Raw genomic sequence first — 26,330 nt, forward strand, 5'->3', positions numbered from 1 at the left:
TGTATTTCATTCACTTCAGCAGTGCAATGTTTTCCAGTGACTTGATGCCCATTAGTTGATGCCAGTGCATTCTACAATTCTGCTGATGCTTTCTACCTTTATTCATAATATATAATGTACCTCTAATAGCAAAACAGAGACCACATGATACAGGCCATTGCAAAACATCCAAACCGTTACAATTTAAATGCCATCTCAGACAGACATTTTACCCTACATGACGCTGAGAGGCCAACATCGCCATCATGTGGTATATAGATGTATAGCAAATAAGGGCCATTCTTGTTTGTAATCTGTTTACTTTATTTACAATCCAACATATCGGTAAAGATTGCCATTATTGCATGTGAAATACATCATATATACCAATGACATACCCAAAGTGCACTTGGTGAGACTGCAGCAGACAGAAAAGTGCTTTAGTACGAGTTAGAACGTGCCTCCATACATATTAAGTCATGTATATGGGTTACAGGATCTCAAAAAAAGAAAAGCACTTGGGCAAAGATGACAACATAACAGAAATGCATGGCAACACTAACATTTTAATAAAAGCATTTATCAAATACCCATAATTCCCTTTATATTAATTCATATATTAAATCTATGTGAACGTTCCCAGACAAACAAAACGAGCAGCCAAACTAAGCATCATACTTGATCAATGCTAGATGACATTATGGGGGTTCAGAGTTTTACCGGGTGATGGGAGACAACCGTTGTGGCTGAAGTGCTCATTACAGCTTCATTCTACCTTGTATCCCACGGTGATACGCTTACTCTGCGATGTGAAGCACAATCTGGTCACATGGAGGGGACAGAGCCGTCTGAAAGTGGGATTGAAAACAATTAACACATATTTACTTGGATCTCTCCATTAATTAGGATGACATTGTCCAGTGTCCAGGGAACTGTCTGCAAAGGAGCAATGACACTGCTGCTGAAAGTGTCTTACTGGAGCACCGGGACAGATACTCACACTTGTGTAGGATGTAGCAGGGCTCACAGTAGGGCTTCCTGTATCGAATTCGAACCTGGTTGCCGGTCTCTGTTCCTCCGAGAAGTTGGTTGCAGCCCACACACTGCGAACAGGAGGGAGAAGTGGGAAATGACCAACTGCATGGTCCTTTGTGTAAACATCTAACAATACAACAGATCCTTCACCGCCCAAGCACATACTATGGCATGTTTCAGTATTATGACTGGTGTACAAAGTAGAAGGTTCTAGAAAGGGAAAACATCGTTAAGACTTTTACATCTACTTGGTAATGACGCCAACTCGGCTAAATTTAGAGATCAGCTGGCAGTGAGATTTTAACAACGAGCATCTAAATGTGCCGCTGAACAGCCGTCTGGCTTCCGCCACACAAATCATTAAGCTCAATGGTGAAATGGCAGAAAAAGCACAACTGTCACACCCAACACCACAAATTGATTAGGAGAGCCAGAAGCGAAAAAAGGTGCCAGAAAAGCAAGCGTGTGTGTGTGTGTGTGTGTGTGTGTGTTTGTGTGTGTGTGTGTGTTAAGTCTAATAAGGTTAGAGTTATAACACGGGCAGCTGGTGCTGATAAGAGACTCCTGCTGCCCAAACTAAGCCGATCACGACCTCTCACCTGGAAACAGGCGAGGTGGAAGCAGAGGCTAAGGGCCTCAATGACCATGGCTGCCCCCTTACCCAGGACACGCTCACACACACAGCAAATCCTCTTGCCACTGACCACCCTGGGGCAGCACATGCAATAGTAAGGCCAAGACTTAGGATTGTGTACAAGCATCACACAGGACATGGGAAGCAACACTATGGCATGCACAAGGAGGAAGCTGGAGATGAATGACCTGCCGTGATGCCGGGGTGCAGGCGGGGTTTGGCCAGCCAACTCCTCTCCTGAAAACAATGGACTGGAGGATTCCACCAACCAGGATTTACTTTTCTGCGGCAGAGCTCCTCCAGTGGAGTAACGGGAGGACATGTTCCGACTTGGGGGAGTGAATCCACCAGCGGCGGAGTGTGGACGGGGGTAGTCGTCTGCGGTGGTCGAGCCTGGGGACTGACGCCAAGTCTGCAGGTTGTCGAGGGAGTCATACCTGGAGTTCACAAATGAGCAGAGAGCGGCAGACATTATTTGGCACCCAGGGCACCTTGATGTGAGAGATGACTGCCCTCTGCTGGAATCTAAAGGCCAGTGCGTTTTCCTTTATTGTTCAAACTCAGAACATTGTGTGTTTGGCAAGAAATTATTTTGACATCGTACAAGCATCACCTCTTTATGGGGGCTCCAACTTGTTCCTTGTTCACGCTGGTGCTGCGCTGGCGTATCCAGCTGTTGTCGGTCAGGAGCTGTGTTCTCTTCTTCATCTCCTCCAGAATCTGCTGCCTCTCGTGCTCTGCCTTGGACACACTCTGACCTTTGCTTCTCCTCTGATCACCTGCAGCAGTCAGAAGTTTGAGGTGAGCGCGGGACCACACCGGAACAGAGGGGAACCTGGTAGTGGACTTACCTTTTGTCTGTTTGTGGAGGCCTGCCAATGCTGGAGTAGACATAGACTTTGCCCTGTAAAAAAAAGATGCAGCTCCATAATCTAGATCGCAATAACCGATTCAATGTCTACATTCCTTCAACAAATAACGTTGACCGTTATTGGAATTTCTCCAAGGCAGAGTATAAACACTACTGTACCTGGGCCCAAGTGAAAATAGTAGGAAATTGAGCAGAGCTTGTACTGACCTGTGTGCAGCAGATAGCCGAGCAAAGCCACAGGAGCCTTCAGCCCTGAAGCACAGCACGAGCAGCAGCAGCAGCAGCAGCAGCGAGAGCAGCAGAATCAGCAACAGCAGCGTGAGGAAAGATCACACCGTGCAAAGTTAGAGAAAACTTTCCCAAAGCCCTCAAAATAAAGCAGGATGCTCGGCCTGGGCTACAGCTGGATCATTGTGACAGTCGGCGCAGGAGAACAGAGGGAAACTGCACCATGCCACATCCAAACAAGTGGGAAGCTTATTTACCAATCTGCTTCAGAGATGTTATCCTGCACGCCTGGAGGAGCACTTTGAGGCTCTGACCCCGCATCCTTCAACTCCTCCACGTCAGGGCTCTGCTTACCCCATAGGGTTTTGTCTGTCGACCCGTTGGCAGGGAGGGGGGCAGGGCCGCGGCTCACAGGCCTGTTAGTCATCTCACAGGTGTTCTGTTTCAAATAAAGAGAGATGAGATGATTTTGAAATAACGTGCAGTACCGGTTGTCATAACGGTGCCCAGGGCCCTTTGTCAGAGCCGCTGCATAGAATTGTCAACTCTGCCTGGGTATAAATATTCACTTCCTGCTCTGAATCACAATGCTGACATTTTTCCAGAAGGAGGTTAAGAATGAATTGACACCAATCTGCTCGGGCACATCAAGGTGAATGATGTGTGGAGACTTCAAAGCTACTGGATGTTCCTACGGATCAAATGCTTAAGACAACACAGTTATGTGTGGTTGACATTTAACTTCAGAGATCTGTGTGCGGACATCTGATTTTTGAATTTCTCTTTACACAGAGACATTTTCCACACCGTATAAGGATTTACAGTATTCACATAAGTGCTTCACAAATTTAATGAAATTCATGACTATAAATATCATGTACTTGCATAAAATCCAAATGATATACATTAATAAGTTGGTGTGTGGCTGCCGCTCTATCACTTGCTACCTCTGGCTTTCTGCTCAACTCCCCCGTTGCATCTTGTTGTGCCCTCTGCCACTCAGCCTCCAGCTTCTCCTGATGCTGCTGGTACTGCTCCTGAAGCAAAGACGCCCACGCACAAGCACACACACACACACACACACGAACCCTGAACGTTTGCGGCACTAAAGTTTAAATAAATGAAAACAAGGCAGCAGAGCATTTTCTCTGTGACAGCAAGTCTAATCCGTCTCAACCTGTAGGAGGCGCTCCTGGTCTTCCTGCCACTTCTCCTGGCGCAGGCGATCCTTCTCATGGTCCCATGACCAGCTGGACGGGGAGGGGCTGAGGGACGGCACCTGGAGCTGGTGATGCACAACCAAACAGTGGGCCCACACATGGCACACGGCGACGCACAAGCCATTTCACCGCACATGTCAATACGTGTGTGTACCAATACAAACACAGTATGAGAAACAAACTGGCTTCTATAATACTTACATCAGATATTGCAGATTCTGACCCTCCTGGATGAGAAAATAAAAAGTGTTAGAGCTTGGAAAGATTCTCAAACATTATGTGTCATCATATAGCAGAGGACTTATGTAGCACACAGAGGCTGGGGACACATTAGAAGACTTCACATATAAATACGCAAAGAAATGTACACACTGAAACATTTTTAGTTCCCAGTTGTGTGCATTTGTATCCGTTTGCTTTGTTGTATCTGTTCACACAACATGATTACCTGTAATGTATTAGATCAGACAACTATCAGTCCTCACCAAGTTTGCACCCGTCATCCCCGTCTGCCTGTCATGTACTGAAAGGTTGTGCAACATCACACTCATCTGCCAATGTCTCCCCAGTCTGAGCAGACAGCACAGCAAACACGACAGCACAGACAGTCTCATATGCGCAACATTTCCACACACGCCGACATGCTCAGTTGCCGATTTCGCACAATAAGCACAAGTTCAACGAAAGCGGCACACACAATGCAAACATTTACCACATAAGTAAACCCACGAGCCGAAGCCTGCAGAGCCTGAAGAGAAGAGATTGGCTTTAATCCAACACTTGTCTGATTCCAGAAGCTCAAAGCTCAGATTCAGAACAGAACACACAAAATGGCAACAATTACAGGAAGCATCTGTTAAATGTTGCAGAAAGACAAGTAGTGTGTCAAAGATTAGATGACTCATGGTCAGCTTTTAATCTTCAGCATCTATTTGCAGAGATCCTGCCTCTTTAATAACCGTCCTCTTTAGTGTTGACGGTCTGGATCCTTGAACTTAATAACCTCTTCTGCTTCCAGGCGGTGTCTCACTGGCATTTTCTTTACTCGTCTTTCCATTAGTTGCCTCTTTTGAGAATCTTTCATGTCCTTGTTTTGATGTGACTTTACTTAATACCTCTGCAATTTACCAACAGCCAGCAAAGCTTTCACACCGGGACAAAGTTCAACTTGTAATTTACCTCTGCGTTTGAAAAACTCTGCTCTCTTTTTTAGATTTTTCTCAGAAAAATCAGTATAATCTACACAAAAAGGAAGGAAGGTTGAGGTCGTTAAAGTTCAGTTAGGTAAAAAAATGGTCTTTGTGAAATGTTAAAACATGAAATTACCTTGAGTTCTGCTTGCCCTGAGGTCGTCAGCATACTCTCCATCTGTGACTTGAACACCCTGGGTCGGTGAACAAAAATGCCAGTGAGGATGAAGCTTTGTGAGAAGAATCTAAATTTGCTTTGAAGTAGTTAAAGTATTGCTCACATTTTCTGTCCGTCCAGTGAGTTTGGATGATTTGGTGATGGTGGTTTCAGTAGAAGCTGCACTGTTGCCATTGGGATCCGGGCAGCATGCGTCGTGCATCAGCATGGGCGCTGCAGCAGTCAGATTGATGGTCATCCTGCTCTGGCCAGGCTGGATGTGATGACTCCCATCATTGGTGCTCCAATCTAATGAAAGCAGGCCATCAAGTCCACACTGCTGAAGATGCCAATTTATTTAAGAGAGAACCTCAGAGACTCATTGTTCGTACCCTTGTTGCCATAGCGTCGGACGTCCATGGTTATGCTCCCAGTTTGCATGGCGGACGTCATTTTATTCTTCCACTGGTCGGAGCTCATGCACTTCACAGCGATGCCATCGACGGCCACAATCTCATCGTCCACACACAACTGGCAAAGCTCTGCTGGGCTTCCTGAGGACATGTGGCAAGAGCAGAGGGTGAGTACAGCCCAAGACTAAAGACGGATGATTTCATTAGAGAAGCCAAGCAGGAGAGCTCGGGACAACATAGCGGCTCCAAGGTTAGAATCAGGTCAGTAAGTTACAAGAACACAGCAGAGCGTAAGCGACACCTCTGGTATCTACTTCACTATTCATGCTTTCCTTCAAGTCTCAATTTTGCTGTTTGCAGGTTTGGAATTTCCCCAATTCCTGTTCGGTGTTTATGCGACGTGTATCAATTTCCTGTGAGCATAAAGACTGGACATATACGGCTTTCTCAATAATACAATGCGTTTGTTTTTCTGTTGGCATCTACGTCCTCGTGCTGCATCTTGCATTACTGTTCTGTTGTGTATCAAAGTGTAACCTGTCAGAAAATGCCTTCTCGTGAGGACGGGGGGAGATACAACACATTTCTATGTAACATTACCATCAGTGTCTCAAAATGTCTTGTTATCTCTGTGCCTCGGTTCAAAGCAAAGACTGAAGAACAACTAGACTAGCAAAGACTGAGCCTGAGACAAATGTCATTTCAGCAAACTAGAGTGAAATACAGCACAGTCTTACCTTGTTGGATGGATCTGACCCTCACCCCAGTGGAATCCCAATGAGTCTGGAAGCCGAAGTCAGGTCTACTGTTCGGTTTGAGAGTAAGACTCACTCTCATGTCACTGTGATCCACCTGTGAAACGTGCACACACACACACACAGCGTACAGGTGAAGGTGACACCCAGTGATGTCATGTCTTTGGCTTCCTGGTGAAACTAGAGACTGTGGTTGATGCTGGAGGAGGAAAGCAAAGGCCGTATATGCACACGTTTACCTGCATCAGGCTTATTAGGGCTGATACACCAATTTAACCGTATTAGAATCAGCCAATGCATTAATCACTTTTGCTGCAGGTCTTTGTTATTTTTTTCTTTTCATTTGTAGACTATTTTACAGGAAGCAATGATTCATTGCTAATGATTCAATGACTTGATTCAATTATATTCCACAAAAACAGCAAACGTGCCCTTTCAACCATGTAGAATGGCGCCTGTACGCCTCTAAGCGATGGTGGCGGAAAGAATCATTTTTTTCACACAACCACCGACTGAACACAGCACTGTGGTTGGTGCCAATATGTCCACCAGCCTAGTCCATCTGCTGGGCACCAGTAGCCCACAGACACCGTGTTTGACTGCACAGTGATCGTGTCGGCGTGATTTGATGATTATCAGACGCTCCAATAGGCCTTTTCCATGTAAAGCCACTGGTCATGTGATATCTTGGATCAGGTGCCATGGTGACAGCTTATCTACTGTGGTGGAATACTAGTTGTAGCTGCCTGAATCATGATAACCGTTCAAACCCTTACAATGTCTGACAAGGAAGGAGACTATGACACAAAACTGAATTAATGTGACCTCCATGAACTCCTAATGCTAGTCGGCTCATTAATGCCAGGACAATTATTGTGTCTAAGATCATAAGTGGAACGGCGGTGAGCTAATTTCCCTCGGAAAGCATGACGGCACAGGTGCATGCTGAAGTCTCCCCAAGGATCCATGACACGCCGTCGACCTTTTAATCAGAGCACCCCAGCAACATCCACCAAAAGTGTCGAGATGATTAAAATAACGTGACAAACTAGCATCACGTGACATTAGCCGACTTTACACGCAAAGCAAAGGTCTGGTAGTCTGTTTTAGAACATTAGTCTTGGACGTGATCATTAACCTCTGCCATTGTGTGGATATTGTACTTAATGTCACGCTTGTTTAATGCAATATCTCTTCTAGCAAGCTAGTCAGGTAGCTAGGCCGTAGCAGCAGCTAAACTTGTGGGACATGATGCCATGACAAAGACGCAGCACTTTTGGAGAGGAGGCCACCTTTCTCGTCTTAAAGGCAACAAATGCAGACAGAGTACCAACCTTTGGGATGTCAGTGGATGCTGCAGTCAGGTTCTTGCTGTGCTGGAGGTTTAAATGCGATTGGGCCAGAGGCTGGGTCTGACAGCCGTTGGTCTGGCCGTAAGCCTCAAAATATCCCACATCCCTCTTCTGTTCTGGCCCATTTTGCTTTACTTGGAACTGACTCTTCATCTGGGAGGTTGCGACCTGTCTTTTGAGTGTAGACTTGAGCGGCTGCAGAGATCTGTCTTGCTGCTCACTGTTCAGCAGCAGGCCCTGATTGTCCTCTACCTAAAGATGAACACAAACAGTGCGGTCAGAGGAACAGCAAAGGCAAATGTGACCACACATACAATTTGCCTTCAGAATACTGCACTGAACTGTAACAAGTATAATCTCCACAGCCAGCAGAAGAAGGTGAGCATAGCCATTTTTAAGCATGTAGCCAGTTGACACTAGTTACAACAGTGCGGCGGCTTTTCAATTATTAATGAGAAAGGCGATCCAAGAAAACAAAGGTAACACAAGCTCATTCACATAAAGTACACACACGGTCCCCCACACACAGGAAGTGCTCGCCTCTAAGCTGTATTCGAAAGCATTACATGAAGTGGCTTCAGACTATTTGGCTGACTTAACAAGTCCCAGTGCTCCTTCCTGATCCCTAAACTCCAGCAACGCGACAAATGTAACTGAAGATTATGTAAAGTCAAATTCAGCAGGTGGCAGGTCCTTCTATTGGGAAGCTTATATAGATTGTGAAAATCCTCTCATGCATCGAGTGGAGTCTCATCTCTAACCGTGTCTAAGCGCCACACAACTGCAATATATTCATCTGGATTCTGAGAGCACCTAGTCTCCAAAATTAGACGTATCACACAGGATGTAAAGCTTCAACACATCACAGGGGTGCCATGTTGAGAGAGAGGCTGACTGTATAAGTAATCAGACACCCATTAGGCAGAGAATGTCAGTTTTAGAGGGACAAAGAGACAATCTGGACAAAGAAAAAATATAAAGTTTCATAATGATTTTATGCCAACTGTGTGTCATGAATGCAGAGGATAAGCCAGTCTTTTTTTTTTTTTTTACTTGTTCACATCACTATGGTTACTACAAGAGCAACACAGCTACAGCTCAAAAGAAAAGTGTGTTAGGTTTGAGTGTAGAGCAGCACACACTCACATTGTTTAGTCGAGGCAGTGAAGACACCCTGGCCTGTTTAGTCCCAAAGGGTCTGGCAGTGATGGCGGCAGAGAGACGAGATGAGCCCTCAGACCGCCGGTAACCTCGAGGAAGGGTGGCCGAGCCCGACCATGACCCGGGTCGGCCCAGGAACCTGTACGGGCCTGAAGCCTGCTGTCCTCTGCCCTGGACCACTCCCTGGTCCCACGATGCCTTCTGGGCCTGCTGGGAAAAGTCCAGAGCATCGGCTGCTGTCTGGTTAACTGCGCTGTCGAAGAAAGATGTAGCTCTTGAACGAGCGTATGCGTGGTCCTTGGGACTGGACAACGTTTCGGCAGAATCAGCGAAGCCACATCGTGATGTGGCCTCTGGGCAGCCCTGGGCTTTCACTTGAGTTTGGGAACTGAAAGGACAGTCCAGAGAGGGTGTGGTAACTACTGCACCGTCTGAGGCTAAGGAGGCAGAGTAGGTCTTCTCCCCCACAGCATGATGATCAGAGGCAGGCATGGCTCCAGTGAGGGATCCCTGAGAATAAATAAGTTCACATGGAAGATTGAAATATTTTACCTCAGCTGTCATTTTTATTAGGCTGCGAGTTTGACTCTGAGGTAAACACATTCACGGAGTCACAGTAGTCTAAAAATAAGTACAAAACAATGTTACCTGAGTGTGCGCCGAATTACGGGGGCTGTGTGCGGCGGCGGGGGTGAAGGGTGCATCGGTGGCGTAGCTACGGCACAGAAGAGCACGGGTGTGGGGCCGGAGAGCAGCGCAAGTCGATTCTGATGTAGGAGAGGCGGAGGAGGGACAGGGGGCAGGGTAATGGCTGCTCGGTGACTGCTGGTCTCTGGGGAGTTGGCATGTAAGGGAAGAGAGGCCAACGTAATGAGGGAAGGAGAAAAGATGGGTCACATTACACAAGGTTACGGCAGCCTTCTCCACAGTTCATCAGGTGAGGTCGGCAGCACTTCATGTACACTTTTAATACATGCAAGGTTTGTGAGTGTATGCTCCAGTTGTGTGTACTGTACGGACAGTTTGTAGTCCGAGTGTACCTGTGTAACTGTGCCCCTTGCGTGTCATTGTTAGCAACGGCTCCGTTGGTCATCTGGTTAATGACATGCTCGCGCTCTTCCACTATCTTATGGAAGTCAGACTTGGAGCTCCTGCGTCGATTCTTCCATTTTGTCAAGTCCTGTAGCAAAATAATGAGGCAATAACTTGTCACTCTTCAATGCAATGTGGTGTAATTAGCAATCATTTCAAGAGTCAAGAGGAAGTATCTTTTTGTAACTGGGCCTGTGTTTTCCTGACTTACATCCTGCCACTTGGCTTCTCCGTCCTTGGCAGCAGCACTGCTTCTCCGTGCATATCCCTGATTCCAGTCTCTTGCCTTGCCAGGATCTTGGCCGACATTTTCAGAACTATTGCCATCAGGAACTTTAAATACAGGGTAGACTATGGGGATGTCACTCAGCGATTTGCTCCTGGTTTGGACAGACAGGAGAGAAACATGGTATATCATGATAGAGGACACGGAGAGCCAATAAAGTTGATATTTAAGACATTGTGTGGAGGACAGTGCAGGTTTTATAGCTTGGCCGTCACTTCTCCGGCACCATGCATAGCATAAAAAGCATGATGAACAGCAGCATCACAATGCAGCACGCACAGACACACAAACGCGTACGAGCACAGTGCCAGCTTTCACACGCACAGCATGGCAGCCCAGTGGGCAATGGAGTAATGGGTACAACACAGCACATTCTGCACCTAAGCAACACAATCCTTAGCCAAGTGAGAGCATGCGAGTCAAATAACTAAGCAGTATAAATGGCAACAGATGTTGGCATCTGCATAAGACAACAGCCATGACTTGTAACAAGCGATACTGCTGGAGGCAACAAAAAATGTCAGGCTCGACATTCAGATAAGTTACGAGCCACATTTAGCAGGTGCATGTCAAAAGTCTGACATCATTTCAAGGGAGGAACCAAGACTGTGATAACAAATGATTCTGCAGTTTGTCATCCAACTGCTGCTGAGAAGTCAGCACAGAAAATATTGCGGTATAACAAGCACTCCATCTCCCACAACAGCCAAATGATGCATGCTGCATACATTATGTAGATGAGCACAACACAAGCACACCCAAAAAGCATAAAGGAAGCAGTTATTGCCACGGCGATTCCTCCAGCACTTTATAGTCAGAACCTGAATTTCTGTTAACGACTTACCAAATCCAGCCAGGGTTGACCTGAGGTGGTTTCCCAGGTCTTACCTGGAGCTGACATGCTCTAAGGAACCAAAGACACACACACACACAGACTGATGAAGCTTTATGGATCCAGATTTTGAAAGGGGAAACCAATACAACAGTAATACATGCCAAGATATGAAGGGGGATAAACTCATGTCACCAGGACAGGGAGTGGTATACATTGCTTTAAATGGAGGAAATGCAATAATGCATCAGTGGCACTACCATGTGTGTGTAATGAAAACCTGCTGGAGAATACAAAACAAACAATAGTAACAGAGGCCACACACAATTTTGATTTAATAAAACATTTATTACAAAAAGTCACACATACAATGTTGAGGACACTTTTGGAGTCACTATTTCAGACATGTTTCATCAACACACATATTCATGCACTAAAATGGAACACACTGGCAGATTGCTAGGTTATAAATAACAGAATCCTCTAATGGCCATCGAGACACGACACACTGGATGAGTCATCTGTTTAACCATCATAAGCCATCGAGTCACTCAGCATGATGCTGTCAAAGAGCCTCACATCATCAGCAGTATAAAAAGGTGCCATGTCAGATAACGCAACAAGCTCCATTAGGAAAACAGCCGGTAGGAATTCAAAGGCACAGCTCACTTGACTGATAACCTAATAAACCCATTTCATAAGCAAAGCTACATTTGAATATCTTTGCCAATGTTACGGAGCGCGCTGATGCACGACAGGACTTGCAAATGCAAAACAAACTGGCGCTCTTTGTTTAGCGCGTTGTTCGAGGGTGAAGATGGGGCATGGGAGTCTGGGAGTGTGTGTGTGGACTGAAGTGCCTGCTCCAGCTTGGAGAGGCAAACAAAATGCTGTTTAAGGCTCTTGAGGCATCGCAGGGGTGTTTTGTACAGCCGCAGGCGTCACCATTAGGTCAAAATTGTCCTCAGAAGGGCCTGAAGCTTTATGGCTGTGGTCAAACGAAAAGAAAAGGTGCATTAAAAGAGTAAATGATGACCAACTGTGAGCAGTATGGACGCCATTTCAACTTTCTTGCATCCTATAACTAGCGAGCAATTTACTCTGTCCACAGCAAAGTAGCATTTAGTTTGCTGCTGTGGTTCAGTCGATCACAAAGCTACTCTCAAAATATGTAGTGAGAAAACAAACTAGCCGTGGAACCAGATGTTATTGTTGTAATGCAGAGCGGGTTAACTAAATTCCAAGGTGGAAGCATTAATGCATAAATATGTAGCTTTAGTGTAACAATTCAAAGGAGGCGATGTGCTGCTTTTTGCCATCTTAAGGTTACCAAGACTACCTGCTGTTCTCAAGCCATGCACATAACTTTACACAAATACAAAAGATTACACAAAAACTTGCAAATTTACAAAACTTTCAGGTCATCTATATTCTAACTAGGTCCTTTTTCTGTAAGATGTAGCTTTCTGGAGATACGCAGGGTTCACTTAGCAGCTCTGCGGGCCTTGAACCCTAATGGATCCGCAATCTATTGAACACATTGTAAAGCCTCTAAAAGCTTCTCCGCATGAGTCAAGTTAGATACAGAAATGTTCACTGCTGGCTCAGAAAATGTTTTACTGTTGATGTTATAACCTGAGACTATACTCCACCTCTATCTTTTCATGGATTGCGATCCCATTAGCGACGTGAAGTAGCTGAGATTTATTACTGCAATTCAGTTAGGTCAGTAGATATGTTAAGCTTTGCACTGTTGACGAAAACAGTCTCATGGGTCTACACAGGCTTAGGAAACTGGTAAGTGAACACCAAATATCCGCCGCAATTACACCTCTGTAGTTAGCGTTGTGAGTACGAGATCAGACATTGTTAGCGCTGACATTGAAAGTAGAAATGTAATGGTCAACAAACCTCCGGCGCTGCATTTTCCGATACCACGGCCTTCTCTGGGAGCCGAGGTAGATCCTGCGCACGCGAGTAGCCTCCTCAGGTGTCCAGTATCTGGGCAAAAATCGGTCGTAGGCGGTGTTGACAGATGTCTGACGTAGGCTCTGCTGCACACGGCGGGTGTAAACGTCGTCGGACACCGGGTCTGCGTCAGTGTAATCTTCTTCTGAATCGTCCTCACTGAGAGCTCGCCGGGAAAGTTCTCTGTCAACGTGACTCTCGACAGGAGAAAGATTGCGGCGGGAACAAAGAGCGCGTGGGGCATCGTCACTGTTGCTGCAAAGAGTGGTACAGCCATGTCGACGTTTACTTCCATCCAATTATGTTAAATGGTTCAACAGCAACAGTGTTAGCACAAACCTGCCCACGTGCTGCAAAGTCTAACGGCAGAAATTGTAGCTGATGGTTAATGTGCAGGGGCAAATTCACCTGATCTATAGAGCGCTTGACCATCGCGTAACAAGCAGAGGAGAAGTAATTTGTGTGGTTAAGAGTTAGTAGAGTCACACAGAGCCTTGAAATGCTGTAGTACCTGTTGATGAGACCTCAGAGCCTTCCACATCAGATCAAATGTGTAAATCACAATAGGTGGAAAGTTCACCAATGATTTGATCCGGAGGTTGCAGCACTAATGAAACAGGCTCAATTGGAAAACCAAGGGTAACAAAACCCTTTTAGTCTCCTGGTGAGTCTCCTTCCTCTGGTGCGCCAGTCCTCAGGGTCACCGTCGCTATGGTAACTTTTAGCATGGTCTTAACAAGAGGAAGTTCACTCACTAAAGTCCAATTAGTCTCAGTTGACAGAGGACCAAACAACAAAGTAAACATTTTCTCCACAGTAGGTTGGAAAATATTTGCCTTTTTAAAAAAATGCTAATGGCTAGTGGCTTCAAGCAATCCAACAACTACCCAAAGTAGTGTAAAACAAAGAGTACAAATTCTGCAGAAAGCTTCAAAGACCAAGCTTCAAAACCAACCTGTACCATTATACTGAGCCAAGAGGCCAAACTCGATTCTGTCCTCAGTATCTATTGCCATAAATGTGGGCGACAGTTTGCTTTGTGTTGCATACGTTCCTCAGACTCAACTCAGGACATGACAGCACTCTGCTTTTACATACTAGATGGTAGTATGTGCATGAGAGCAAATGTTAGAGATCAAGCAATCAAAGCCTGAAAACTAAAAACAAACTCCAGGTAATCCACGGATTTAGTAGCATGTGAGGCAACATGTGTGCAGTACCTGTTTAGTGGACTGATGCAGCCTCCGTTCTCCCACCGTCTTTGTTTCCTCCGCATGAGTGGTGGTGGGATATTGCCTCTGTTCTGCTTGGCTGCCGGCTGCATGGCCTCCATCCTGAACCCCTGCTCGGCTTCTGCGTCGCTGCCACAACCTAGAGACCAAGCGAGGGTAGGAAAGAGGAGAAGAGAGGGAAACGCAAACAAAGACAGTATAAGAATCGCAATCGTCTCAAGACAAAGAGGAGATTGGATCGAACAGAAATGATGCTTTCCTAGATTGTGTCTTTACACAGCCAAGCCTTCAGCAGTGTGCAAAGCATCATTCCGTCTCACACACACTTTATCAACAGGGTGTGGAACTTGCCAGAATCTATCACTTACGTGACCCGCACATAAATGTGGCAGGGTGGCACACCGCTGACTAATTTGAGCTAAATAGAGATGAACACAACAACAGGGGCGGACAGATACACCAGTGCAATCCAATAGAACCGCTTTGCTATAAATCCAACCTCTGTGTGTGGCCACTGCTGTGTCCATAATTAACAGCAGCACTAACTATGGCCACAGCAATTACCATCGCGTTGCATCAATACCCCATTCACCAGATTGATAGGAAGGGTTGTTTGGCTGTACAGGCATATCTAATGAAGTAATAACCCATTACATTTGACAGAAGTACACAGGTCTTTTCAGAGAAGGGAAGATATACTGGAAGTGATACCGAGGATAAGAGCAAAAGCAGGACAAGTATGGAGACGATGAAGAGAAATGAGTCTCACCAACAGGAAAAGCACAAAAGCCATCACACGAGTGTTTCTATTGAACAGCATTGTAAAACAAGTTATCGTCATCAAACCAAAACAAAGTCTCCACCAAAGAATCCTGTATACTCTGGTGTGTAGGCTACAATGCTAGAATCTAAAAGTACCTTCGCTGCTCGGCCGGAGGCCCCGTGAGTCCAGATAGTCGATGCTGTCCACCGAGTCCTCTCTCTTATAGTCCCGTTTCATGTGCTGCGACTCCTCCCTCTGCGGGTACCAGCACTCTCTGAGTCCACCGTCTCTCACAAACACATTGCAGCCATCATCTAGCGCCTGGGTGTGGACGACAAAGGGGGGGCAGGATGAACACATCTGAGGGGAATCAAGGAGCTCAGCCATGCAGAAAAATCACAGAAGTGTGGCCCACCTTAGACAGGGCCAAACCCAGCAGCCCTTCAAAGGCCTTGAAGTTAAGCTGAGGCCCGTTGTAGAAAGGGTCCAGCTGAGCCTTGCGACCCAACCAGTAAATGGTGATGAGAACCTTGGAAAAACAAAGAAAAGATGGCACATATTTCAAAGTATGATTAGATGCATACATACATGCTTCCAGGTCTGGTCTGCTGTTGTAGGAAGTTGTTTTGACAATTTCCAAGTAAGCAAAACTGACCAAAAATAAATCTTGAATTGTAAAGATTTGTGCCAGATAACAGCAGTTTTCTTGGGTAGATGTGCGGCAATCTCTTGCATGTGCTCAAAGTCGGAGCTTCTCTGTGGAAATGTCAGCACCAGCAATCCCTTCAAACCACATGTTATCATCTTAAAAAAAATAGAAAAACACACCAGTGACTGGAGTTTCAGTCTGAGCCAGCTAATGTGTTTTCAATGTGCACTTCCGATTCCCCCGCTACAGTCCTAAACCTTTTCAAAACTACAAACTGTAAGACAAAGAATAATGCTACAGAAGCTTCTGGAAAAGGGCATGAAATTACTCTGAGAAACTGCGAATAACAGAAGTCATTTTTCCAATTCTACCTCAGCATACGAATGTGCCTCCCTGCTGTGTCAGGCCCTCTCATCCTGCGACACACAGGCCCTCTCTTCTCCTGGCATTTGAGGATAAATCTACTTCAGAGGTTTAACAGTTAAACTGCCGACATATGGCTGTTGGTCGGCATTCTTCTTGGCAGTTTGTTAAGAATGCTAATGCGTTTCATTTCACTTTCCACGGAGCATAATAGAGTTGACAGTCAGTCTGATGACGGTGGGTAAAGCCCTTTGAAACACAGGCCTCGCTTGGCATTTAGTGCTTCATTACTTCATCAAGCAAAGGATTTTGGAAGTGTTGGATATTTTTGACAGGCGGCCTTTCTCCCAGGCAGAGCGGCAGCCTTTGTGTCACATTTTCTACATCTCAATTCCTTCCAAAAACTCTCCGTGGGGTCTCAAGACATGACTGACTTTAGACAACTGAGCAAACAACGTCACATTCCAATAACCAAGCCCGCCGGGGGGGAAATATTCCATCGCCTTCCACTGAATCTGTTTGTTCACAGCGTGGAATTGACCAAAAAGATGTTACGTGGTGAGGATGCACTATGATCAAGGCAAAGAATGAATCAGAATAAATAGGATGTTGACACTCCATATTGCTTGGGTGTGCAGGAGGCATTCTGTCATAGTCGAGTCAAATCAGTCGCCCAATTTCCAACTGCTAAACCATTGCCAAATTGGCAACGCTGAAGCATTTTGGCAGTATTCATGCCTTGCCATTCAGGGGGATCAGTCATTTATTCAAAGATGTTGATGGCAAAAAAGGGGACGGTGAGGGACTCGTTATGATCCAGAGCTTCTTCAGGTTCCACCCCCATGACCAACAAGTCCAATAAGCCCTCAGCACAGCAAAATGCAACGCAGCTTTTATTTATGTTACAACTCACAACTGTGCTTGAAGAGTCAAAATGTCCATTTCAGCCTCGTCAACCTACAATTTGCTCTCTAATGCAGTTTTCCAAGAACACGCCAAATTGTTGGCTGTTTATGCTCATTTGCTGCATTACAGGTCAAATTGGTTTTAGTTCTCTCTCATTTATCTGACCTGGGAGTATAACAGGCTTCTTTGATCGTGTTAAGAGGGGGATAGGGCGTGTTCATTAATTCCAAATTGTTTGTCATCTACCTCACACAGGGGAGGGAATTGGATTTCAAGCCATTATACTGATGAAGGCCAACCTGGAAAGTTTTTGCCAAATCGAATTTCAATTCATTGGAAATCATTTAATGTCTGATGAAATCACTTCAGAATCTTGCCCATTATTTCACTCAAAATGCTACAGCTGTGCCATGTTCAGGTTCCAATACAAATCCACTCCAGACAAAGCAAAGGTCATAATGTGCTACAGTATTCATTCCAATGCCTCAATGTAATAACGGATGCCTCCTCAAGTCTGTGCTCTGGTCACGACTTAGGATGGACTGGCACAACATTTATCTCCACAGGATTCCTCTTGGATGAACTGTTTGTACCGAGCAGCAGGATCCAGGTTGGCTCCCTATAGGAGCAAAGTTAATGGCCGATTACTGCAACCTTTGGCTTTTATTCATTCTTTCTCTCTTTCTATCAAACATGTATAGCTATGGAACCCATTGTTATGTTAGTAAATACCTCAACAGTCCAGTATAATGGCAATTCACAAGGTGGCAATTACAAACAGCTGGGGACACAAGTCGTCACATCCCGACACGTAACACTCTCCTTCATCTTAGAGCCCAAGTTCCAAAGAGCAACTTGGAAACCAGGTGAAAGCAATTAATTAATGAATACGCACATTGTGTAGGTGAGTAAAGGGCAAGACAAATAGGATTACGAACCGAACACCAAACAAAGAATGTACCTCGCTTAATTTGAATGTTATCCTCTCACTGCATGTTTATGTGCAAACGCTCCTCAATGTGGGAAAAACTGCAAGGCTGAGCTCGGAAGTCTCGCGCATCAGTCAGTCAGCGTGAACTATCAGTGTACGAGACCGGAAGCCTGAATGCAAACTGTGGATCGCAACGGAGAACACAAATTCAGCCTAATTGCTTAATTCAAAAGGATGGTGCCCACACCCACGTCAGAGACGGAGAGCTTTAGCGCACAGCCTCATTACTGAGTCGGAGCTGTCAGATGCTCTGTGACTCAAACCAGCGCTTTAAAAATAAACAAAGGGCTGAATAAGCTAAGAGACAAAAAAAAAAAAAAACACATGAATACAGTCAGGTTGCAAACGTGTATTTGGGTTTGATGTCCGTAATTTCTGTTGGAGTTTGAGTTCTAATCGGTTGTATTACTTTACAACCTATAACAACACTGTCTTGTGCACTCCTCTAGTTTATTCTCATAGACCATTAGATGAGGGTGACGTATATGGCACCGCTGGTCTACATAGATTCTTGACGCTAAATGTTGGGTTCTGCACAAAGAACATGCCTCGAATCAAATCACCACGTCTTGATCCTTGCAAAGCATTATAAGTGCCCTCAACCTTCCCCTTATTCAGTATAGCGAGGCCTTGAGAGCTGTATATTACCTTTCTGGCCATGGCCATAATTTGAACAAAACCCAGCTGATTACATCCAGCAAAATCCAGTTATACCAAAAAAAGGCAACCATTCACCTGCAAAACCACTGAAAGGGCAGCAGGAGAGAACATTAGGATTAAGATCCATTACTTACATTTTTCAGCCTCCTGTTGCTTTCAAATCTCCTAAAACAAAGAGGAAAGTGGAAATGAGTAAAGTAAGCACAGAGAAGCAATACTCTTCATGGAGCCGTTTATGAGCGCACACACCGCAAGGTCACTGACATACACAGCTGCAAACACATACACAGATCCGCCTGTTGTTGCGAAGACAAAGCTACAATGGCGTCTCACTTATAACGGAGAAGAGGCGGTCAGCTGGGATAAAGCAGCAGCTTGTCCCTCAAAGAACATGCAAAACATCCAAATGACTCACGCAACGTATTTGACCCATTATGAAAGCAGAACAGCAGTGTTTCAAACATTACACGCAATATTTAGAGAGTATCAAGATGTTCAGAGGTTGTGGCGGCAAAAACAATCAATTCTAATCCAGATAAGTGGTTTTAACGCCAATGCTCAGGATCCAGACGCTGCTGATTTCTAATCTTTACACGTGGGATGTGAAGAGAATGCAGATAACTGTACTGAAAGAACACTGCTGATCCAAAAGGAATTAAAAGTCAATAAAGATGTGTCAGCATCTAGAAACAACAATGCCTCCGTCCTACCGTCTACGGCTGATTTACAGTCACAACAAAGATTTCAACTTTGCGGATAGAAGGCATGCAGCTGGGTGCCGACATTGAACAGGTGCACATTAAACCTTTTGCTCCATTTGACAGGTCACTGCGTCGTGATAATTATACCTGAGAGTTGCTCGAGTGGACAAGTCCTGCAGGTCTCCTGGGTGGAACAACTGGGCCTCATTAAGTCCCAGTTTTTCACAGGCTTTCAGGAACACATTCACATTATCCTGGGAAATCAGAACCACACACACGAGTTCAAGACAGAATGGGGATGATTAAACAAAAACGTGATCGTATTGTAAATCTTAGATACTTTGAGCAGAACTTTTAGACAGAGACCTGCTGGAGGTTGCCAGCTGTAAAGTGAAAGTGCGCTGAAACAGGAGGAATGTTGAGATTTCATTAGGGGCACTAACAGAGCCTGCATATGTGGTGCAGAAGTGGCAGTGGCAGAGTATCACTGCTGCATGGCAGAACAGATGCTCCGTACTCCAAATACTGTTAACGTTTCAATTAAATATTATTTATTCGGTCGCTGTTGGCTTTGTTTTCCACAGTGGGAATTGTGAAGTGAAGCACTGAGGAGGAGGAGGCTCCTGCATGTGCCCGGGTGCTTGCACTGTGTTTTGTAACCTGCAGCGAAGTGTGCAAAACGCTCAGTTAATACAAATTTACCATAAAAACTTGAGCATTCCATCAGCAGTGGGTTAACAGACTCAAGCCACCAGTTTGCAGTATTCAGCTTGCAGCACCTCAGACACTTACATACCGAGATACTTTGCATTGTGCAGTACGAATGCTGTAACCCATCGACGTGGCCGCAAAAATCAAAAAGCAAGACGCGAGATACGAGCCATGATCTCACCATATACGCACGATAACGTCCCAAATGCAGCCAGATGTTTACTGTGATACGTTACATACAACATCTCCCGCTCCAGGTCTCTACAACCTCATTTCTATGCTGCACTTACCTCCCTGCAGCCACTGTCTCAGCTCACGCAACACATCAATATGGAAAACTATGATCCCTGGGGGGGGAAATGTGCAGCGGTGATGTAAAGTATATGTATTTTTAGTTAACCGGCTAAGACATGCCGGGATGCAGATTCCGCTGCATCCATCGCTCGTCTCCTACTTGTTGGCGATTGACGGCTCCCTGCTTTAGCTTTAGGCAGGTATAATGCAGGAAGCCACTGTAACTGAGCCGAGGGCCAAAAGAAAGAAAATAAAAATCTGCATTTACTCTCAAAACAGCTTCCAGGGTGCGAGCTGGTGGTTTGGTGAGTTGCAGTTTCAGGATCATTCAAACTGTGGCAACAATGTCTGTCAGCAATGTTAACAGGAAACCACACAAAGCATAGACTTCCTGGCTAGCAGGTGCTTTCTTATGCATTTGTAACAGACAGACAGACAGACAGACAGCGAGACACTGGTGTGGTAAACATTCACTTACCAGCCCAGCAATAGGAGTGGAGAGCCTGTTCAGTCTCTTGATCAGGCCGGGTTTCAACTGGTTGATGAGACTGAAAGTAGAAACACAGATAATAAATATTCCAGGTTTAGGTTGTACATGTTAATGCGTGTGTTAAATCAGCAGGAACGCCTTCACTCAAATTCACCTGGGAACCAAATCCTGAATGTTTGCGGAAAGTTTCACAAAACTAACTTCCCACCAAATAAAGAAATGAAACTCAAAAAAGGTAACACCGCCACCACAAAGAGAGAGGAAGCATGGCAGGATACGGCCCACTGTCACATCAACTGAGCCGAGCTGTGAAAAGGCTTTTATCTCCCTCTGATTGTGGAGGAGCAAAAATGATTCTATTTTCTCATCCTTCATTATTGTGTACTGAAGGTCTGCGGTCCTTTTACCGCACAGTCCCTTGGTTATGAGATAAGATGTAAACAAAAGCGATGCCACCTTCAAAACTCAGCACACACAAAGCTTATTAATGGCACCAAATGACACATGCAGTGAAAAGAAGAGTGTTTATGAAAGTTTCCCTTAGCGAGACGAGTTGATCTGGTTTAAACTGAAAATACCGGTGAAAATCCATCCAGATATCTCGCTAAACTTGCTTCTACAGCCAAACTTTCAATTCCTATAGGTTCCAAAAAACAGCACCGACAAAGAGATTCACCGTCGGCCATGTTGGCGTCCTCCATTTGCATGGGAAGAGGATTAAAAGCAGGCAGCATGTGAGTCAGAGGGAGATAACCAAATATGAAACATTAAACCTACAGGCGGGTTCCTGCTGAAAGTGCAGCTCTTACATTTCACAAAATATGCAGGTGGAGAGCGAGACTCTGGGGTCACCTCGCTGGAGTACAGGTGAATTCCTGAGCTGGATTAATTCAGATAAAAAGGTCCTTCTCAGTCCTTTCAGAGTGATGACTGAACCCTCAGATTTTTGAAAATGTAATCAACATTGAGAAAGGGCTCAAACATCCGAGTGCATTATTCAATAGCATCAAGTAAAAAATGAAAACAAGTGCCCTCATGATGGCACAATGCCAACACAGACTGTACACTTCTACTCATTTAGGCCCGCACACCAATCCTCTGTAGGCTATGTGAAGGTTATGACACTTAAATTGTGTATTGATTAATTTCTTCCATTTAATTTGTTGGTTGTGAAAAACAACACCTTCTATTAGAATGCAGAAAGAGCAACCATAATGAATAGTAGCTTGCAATTTATCTAAAATGTATTGCACGTAGTTTTGTCTTTTACAAAGAAGGTCCCAGAGCACTAAGATATAGAACTTTCAGGGCAAAAAAAGGCCTTTTGCAGGGCTTCAGATGTGGGGATTCAGGTTCTTTGTTCAGAGCCCCTAAGGAGAACTCTGGTCTGTTCCACTTCTGATGCTGGATCTAACCTGTGGTTAGAGCTGCCCACTGGTGGCAGAATCTCTAAGGACTTTTCCAGCCTGCATTCCAAAAAAGTGAATACATGTTAGAGTTACAAACTTCCAACTATAATATGGCCATACTCGCACAACACAGAGAGAGAAAAGTAGGACATTTTGGTATCGAATGCGGGGGAGGAAAGTCCTTGGAGATGCACCCACATGCCCTCTGGCCCCTGCACTGGGGTCTCAACAGGTCATCTGACCAAATGCAGCAAGTGGGAGGAATCAGATTAAGACACAGTTCTTCAACGTGCAGCACCATAAGTCTTTTGAAGTTTACTTGGGCCCTAAGAGGTTTTCTTTAAGGCCAATGATGTCATGTTCAGTTATAATGAACGACAGTGAAAAACACTTAGTTTCTTTTTTGTTGTAGTTTACCTCGAATCCAACAAACGGCAATATTTTTACTTGATTGAGAATTTAAACTGATATAGCATATAGTAATACATATAGATAAAGTTACAGAGCTCTGTCTTTACTCACTCGCATAACAGGACTCCATTATCGAGAGCGGCACGGAAGTTGTTGCTGCCAAAGGATTTTCCGGTCACTTCCTAAAAATAAGCAGACAAACAAATTTAATCAGATGTTTTTCCGTGACAGTGAAAGATATTGTGAACCAAAAATAGTCCAGCTCATAGACCTTTGGACAATCAAGGCCAATTACATGTTTGTTTTTCCTGGTAGAAATGCAAAAGAATCCAACAAAAAAGGGGAAAAAAAACACAAAAACAAGCAGAACTGTGAAGGCTTTTATTAACAAGGACGTACAAAACGGAGCCATTAAAGTCGGGCTCCATAGCTAACACAGGGCCCCTAAAAGCCTTTCTTCTCACTAATTAGTCCCCCCAGGAATCCATAATCGCACAATCTTTTCGTGGAACTGGGCAGACGCAGAATGGATTCTTCTCAGTGGAATCATGCAGAAAATGCGTTGGCAAATTAACACAATGCAGCTCAGTGACGCGGTGCAGCTACTATTGTTCCGTTCGGCAGCACCAAGCTTTAATTGGTCACTTCATTAAGCAAATCCCACAGAGAAAACAACAGATTCAATGTGTTTCAACCATGCGTTTTTATTTGCAGAGACGTATTTTAATAAAGAGTCTCCTGAATGATCGGTACCATTAACGTACAGTAATTTACAGAGCAAAGGTCAAAGGTCGAGTTTGAGCAGAGGAATTTGAACTTGCTGCTGATTTCTATACATAAACACTTTAGTCCTCTGAGAAAGAGAGTGAGGAGACGGTACAGTACACAGCATGAAGTGAGCAGGAAGGCCTGACGAATGAATGAACGACCTCGTTACTGTCATTAGTGAATGTTGGCTCGGACCAAACATGTCATTTCACATGGGCGACTCCGATGAAACGAGAACCAGCTACTGCATATCACACATCTGACACACGGTCGAGCGAGAGAGAGAGAGAGAGAGAGAGAGAGAACGTTCCCTATTCTAGGCTCACCAATTGAGAAAACGATCAAATTATAAAGCAGCTCTAAAGCCATATGTTGTGACAGATTGTGAAGCATGATGGAGATTTTGAGCTTATCAGGAAATGCCATATGTTAAAGAACTTGAGGGGATTCTTGCAAACCCTGATACTTCATCAATTATCCAATCAAAACAAAGGGCCTTTCATAGAGCTCATACTTCTTCAGGCAAAAAAAAAGTGTTGTGATTTTGCTTTGCAGTCTAAATAAAGCCTGCGTTGATGCGCTATGTTTGATTCAACGCAGCATGTATGTGAAATGTAATATGATTCATTCTAAAAAGGGAGAGAGAGATTAAGCTAAATTCACACAAGTGCCTCTGGTAGAATAGAAAATGTGCAGTCCTCTATAATAAAACATTTGCTTTCAAAATGTGACAGCACTCGTTTTATTTGCTGTATGTAAAAAGGGCAAAAATATGCAACTGTTTGAAATGTAATGTTTGCATAATGCACAAAAACAATTAGGCTTTTTGGAAGAGTCAAAGAAGCGCCCAGCAACCATTTATGTGTAATTGCTGCTGCTGCTGCTACTCGCCTAATGATAAACTGCAAAAGCACTTTTTGGGCACTTTTCAATGCGGCGATTTTAATATCTTATAATCTGTCACACGGAATATTACTGTGATATTCACATAGTGGTTTTGGCACAATGTGAGGGTTTATGATACAATTTACCATCCCCTTAACTCCCCTCCTCCCTAACACACACACACACACACACGAGGAAACGCAAGCACACACAACTCATCAGTGTTCATCCAGCCTTTCATCGGTGGCTGCAGGGAAAGGGTAAAATTGGCACGGGCCAGCTGCCAAGAAAGTGTTGGAGAGCATTCGCATAACGATCCACTTGGACACAATTGACAATAATGGGGCCCCATTCAGAGTTGGTCAACACTCAGCATCCACATCCTACAATCAAGGACTACAGTTTTGTACCGAGCCTAAACCGGAGTAGCCTAGTACGGTCATTTTGATCCTGTAATGTGTAAATCCCCAAACCCACTAAACGTCATGTGGACAACAAATCAACCACAGCAGAAGTGGAAATGCACAAGAGCTGACGAAAGTGAGACCGTTTGGCTGAAATGGGACACGTCCAGCTTCTCTTTGCTCCTACACGTTAACCAATGATGTCACCTCCTATGCGCATTTCCATCTAAAGCGTTATAAGTCCTGCAGTCAAATCACACACACACTTATCAGGGTAGAGGCTTGCATTTGCATTTAAAGATAAGCCTGTTAAAGTGGCTCAGTTTAGTTGTGATGTCATCGTGCATAAATATTTTCCCTCTGGTTACTAAAATGTTTTCATTCTTACTTACTAAAAATTAAATTGGGCTCTTGTACATCCCCTGGAAAAGAATCTACTCTATAACCGAATAGCAGATTTCTGTGGCTGAAACCCCTGACATTTCTATTGAGGCTAAAAAACAACAAACAAGGCCTCAGAATGAGCTGAGCGGCCTTTTCAAATCCATGCTTTTCTGTTTACAGAGTGAGCCAGAGGGGAAAATAATTTCTATCTTTAGCTTAAATCAAACCAACAACCATTGTTCCATTTCAAGATATCTGGTCTGGGTTTTAGAGCGTTTACTGTTATTGAAAGTATTTAGAGACGATCAATGGACTTTTATATTATTTGTTAGATGCATATCTGACTTTCAAGACGAAGTAACACACAACTTTGGTTTCTATTTCCCTTTTTGAAAATTTTACATTAAGTTGTGAAATTGAATGTGTGTGTGTACATTTGGCATTTTCCTTCACGTGGAATCAAAATATATCTGCAACTTTTGGGCTTCTGAGCTAATTTATAGTCTTACATTCCCAAAAAACGATCCAGCGTTTCTGCTCATTGCACTTTCCCTTGCATTTCTATTCGCGCTAGTTCAACTCGATGACACGCTGCAGGCCGCCAGTCTGAGCTGACTGTCATTAACCTAAACGAGCTGCTGCCTCTGCTGCTGAGTGGCCGAGGGTTGCACGGTGGAGATTGTTTGCAGAGGACTTAATGGAGATGAGCACAGAAACGCCTTGGAAAGCAAACAACGTGAATAAAAGCCGGAGAGAAAGAAAACGGCACATTTACCTCAATCCAGCGCTGAGCCTCTTGGAAGGCGTCTGCACAACTGAGGCTGCTCTGCTGGCGCCACTCCATCTCAACCTGCACGACCATAGAACACACACACACTCTTTAAATGGAAGCACGTCGTGTTAAATGCGCTCATTAAGAAGCACCTCGAAGCTAATCCGCTCATTTAAAGTGAGCATGAAGACAAACACTGAATTCTGCAGGGACAACGTGCACTTGTCTCGGTCACCTTGCGTGCGTGCGTGTGTGTGTGGAGCTGCTCACCGGTGGATGCGTCCCGCTGATTGACACCCAGCTTTGACGGCCGAGCAACTTTCTGCTTTGATGGCACCTTTCGTGTTTATTGGCCGGCGTTGAT

At 44.7% G+C, this 26,330-nt stretch overlaps 1 protein-coding gene across 3 annotated transcripts; it reads right to left on the reverse strand.

The window, feature by feature from the left end:
• Positions 1-540: 540 nt before the first annotated feature.
• Positions 541-26,330, reverse strand: LOC143004674 (LIM domain only protein 7-like). 3 transcript variants are annotated; one of them, XM_076155774.1, is made up of 31 exons: positions 26,237-26,330; positions 25,970-26,044; positions 22,865-22,935; positions 20,922-20,991; positions 19,586-19,692; positions 18,872-18,902; positions 15,584-15,697; positions 15,324-15,489; positions 14,394-14,544; positions 11,218-11,277; positions 10,299-10,467; positions 10,036-10,175; positions 9,644-9,827; positions 8,981-9,505; positions 7,817-8,086; positions 6,465-6,579; positions 5,707-5,868; positions 5,439-5,623; positions 5,294-5,351; positions 5,147-5,206; positions 4,680-4,715; positions 4,169-4,194; positions 3,925-4,032; positions 3,695-3,784; positions 3,005-3,186; positions 2,727-2,771; positions 2,500-2,552; positions 2,262-2,427; positions 1,837-2,085; positions 980-1,082; positions 541-827 (listed from the first exon to the last, which is right to left on the reverse strand). In XM_076155774.1, the coding sequence occupies exons 2-31, from the start codon at positions 26,036-26,038 to the stop codon at positions 777-779; spliced, it is 3,816 nt and encodes a 1,271-aa protein (XP_076011889.1). In that variant the 5' UTR covers positions 26,039-26,044; positions 26,237-26,330; the 3' UTR covers positions 541-776. The 3 variants fall into 3 exon arrangements, with proteins under 3 accessions (XP_076011889.1, XP_076011890.1, XP_076011891.1); XM_076155775.1 differs by lacking the exon at positions 4,680-4,715; XM_076155776.1 differs by lacking the exons at positions 4,680-4,715; positions 5,147-5,206.

This window comes from Genypterus blacodes, unplaced genomic scaffold, assembly GCF_046128005.1.
Source record: "Genypterus blacodes isolate CSIRO-AG114 ecotype Tasmania unplaced genomic scaffold, CSIRO-AGI_Gbla_v1 ptg000067l_1, whole genome shotgun sequence".
Classification (NCBI taxonomy): Eukaryota; Metazoa; Chordata; class Actinopteri; order Ophidiiformes; family Ophidiidae; genus Genypterus; species Genypterus blacodes.

Coding starts and splice junctions, on each gene's coding strand:
- LOC143004674 (XM_076155774.1), bottom strand. CDS start 26,038: ATGGAGTGGCGCCAGCAGAGCAGCCTCAGTTGTGCAGACGCCTTCCAA. Junction 20,992..22,864: donor AATGGAGTCCTGTTATGCGA/GTGAGTAAAGAC, acceptor TTCTACTTTCAG/TCTCATCAACCAGTTGAAAC. Junction 5,207..5,293: donor CAGGGCAAGCAGAACTCAAG/GTAATTTCATGT, acceptor CTTTTTGTGTAG/ATTATACTGATTTTTCTGAG.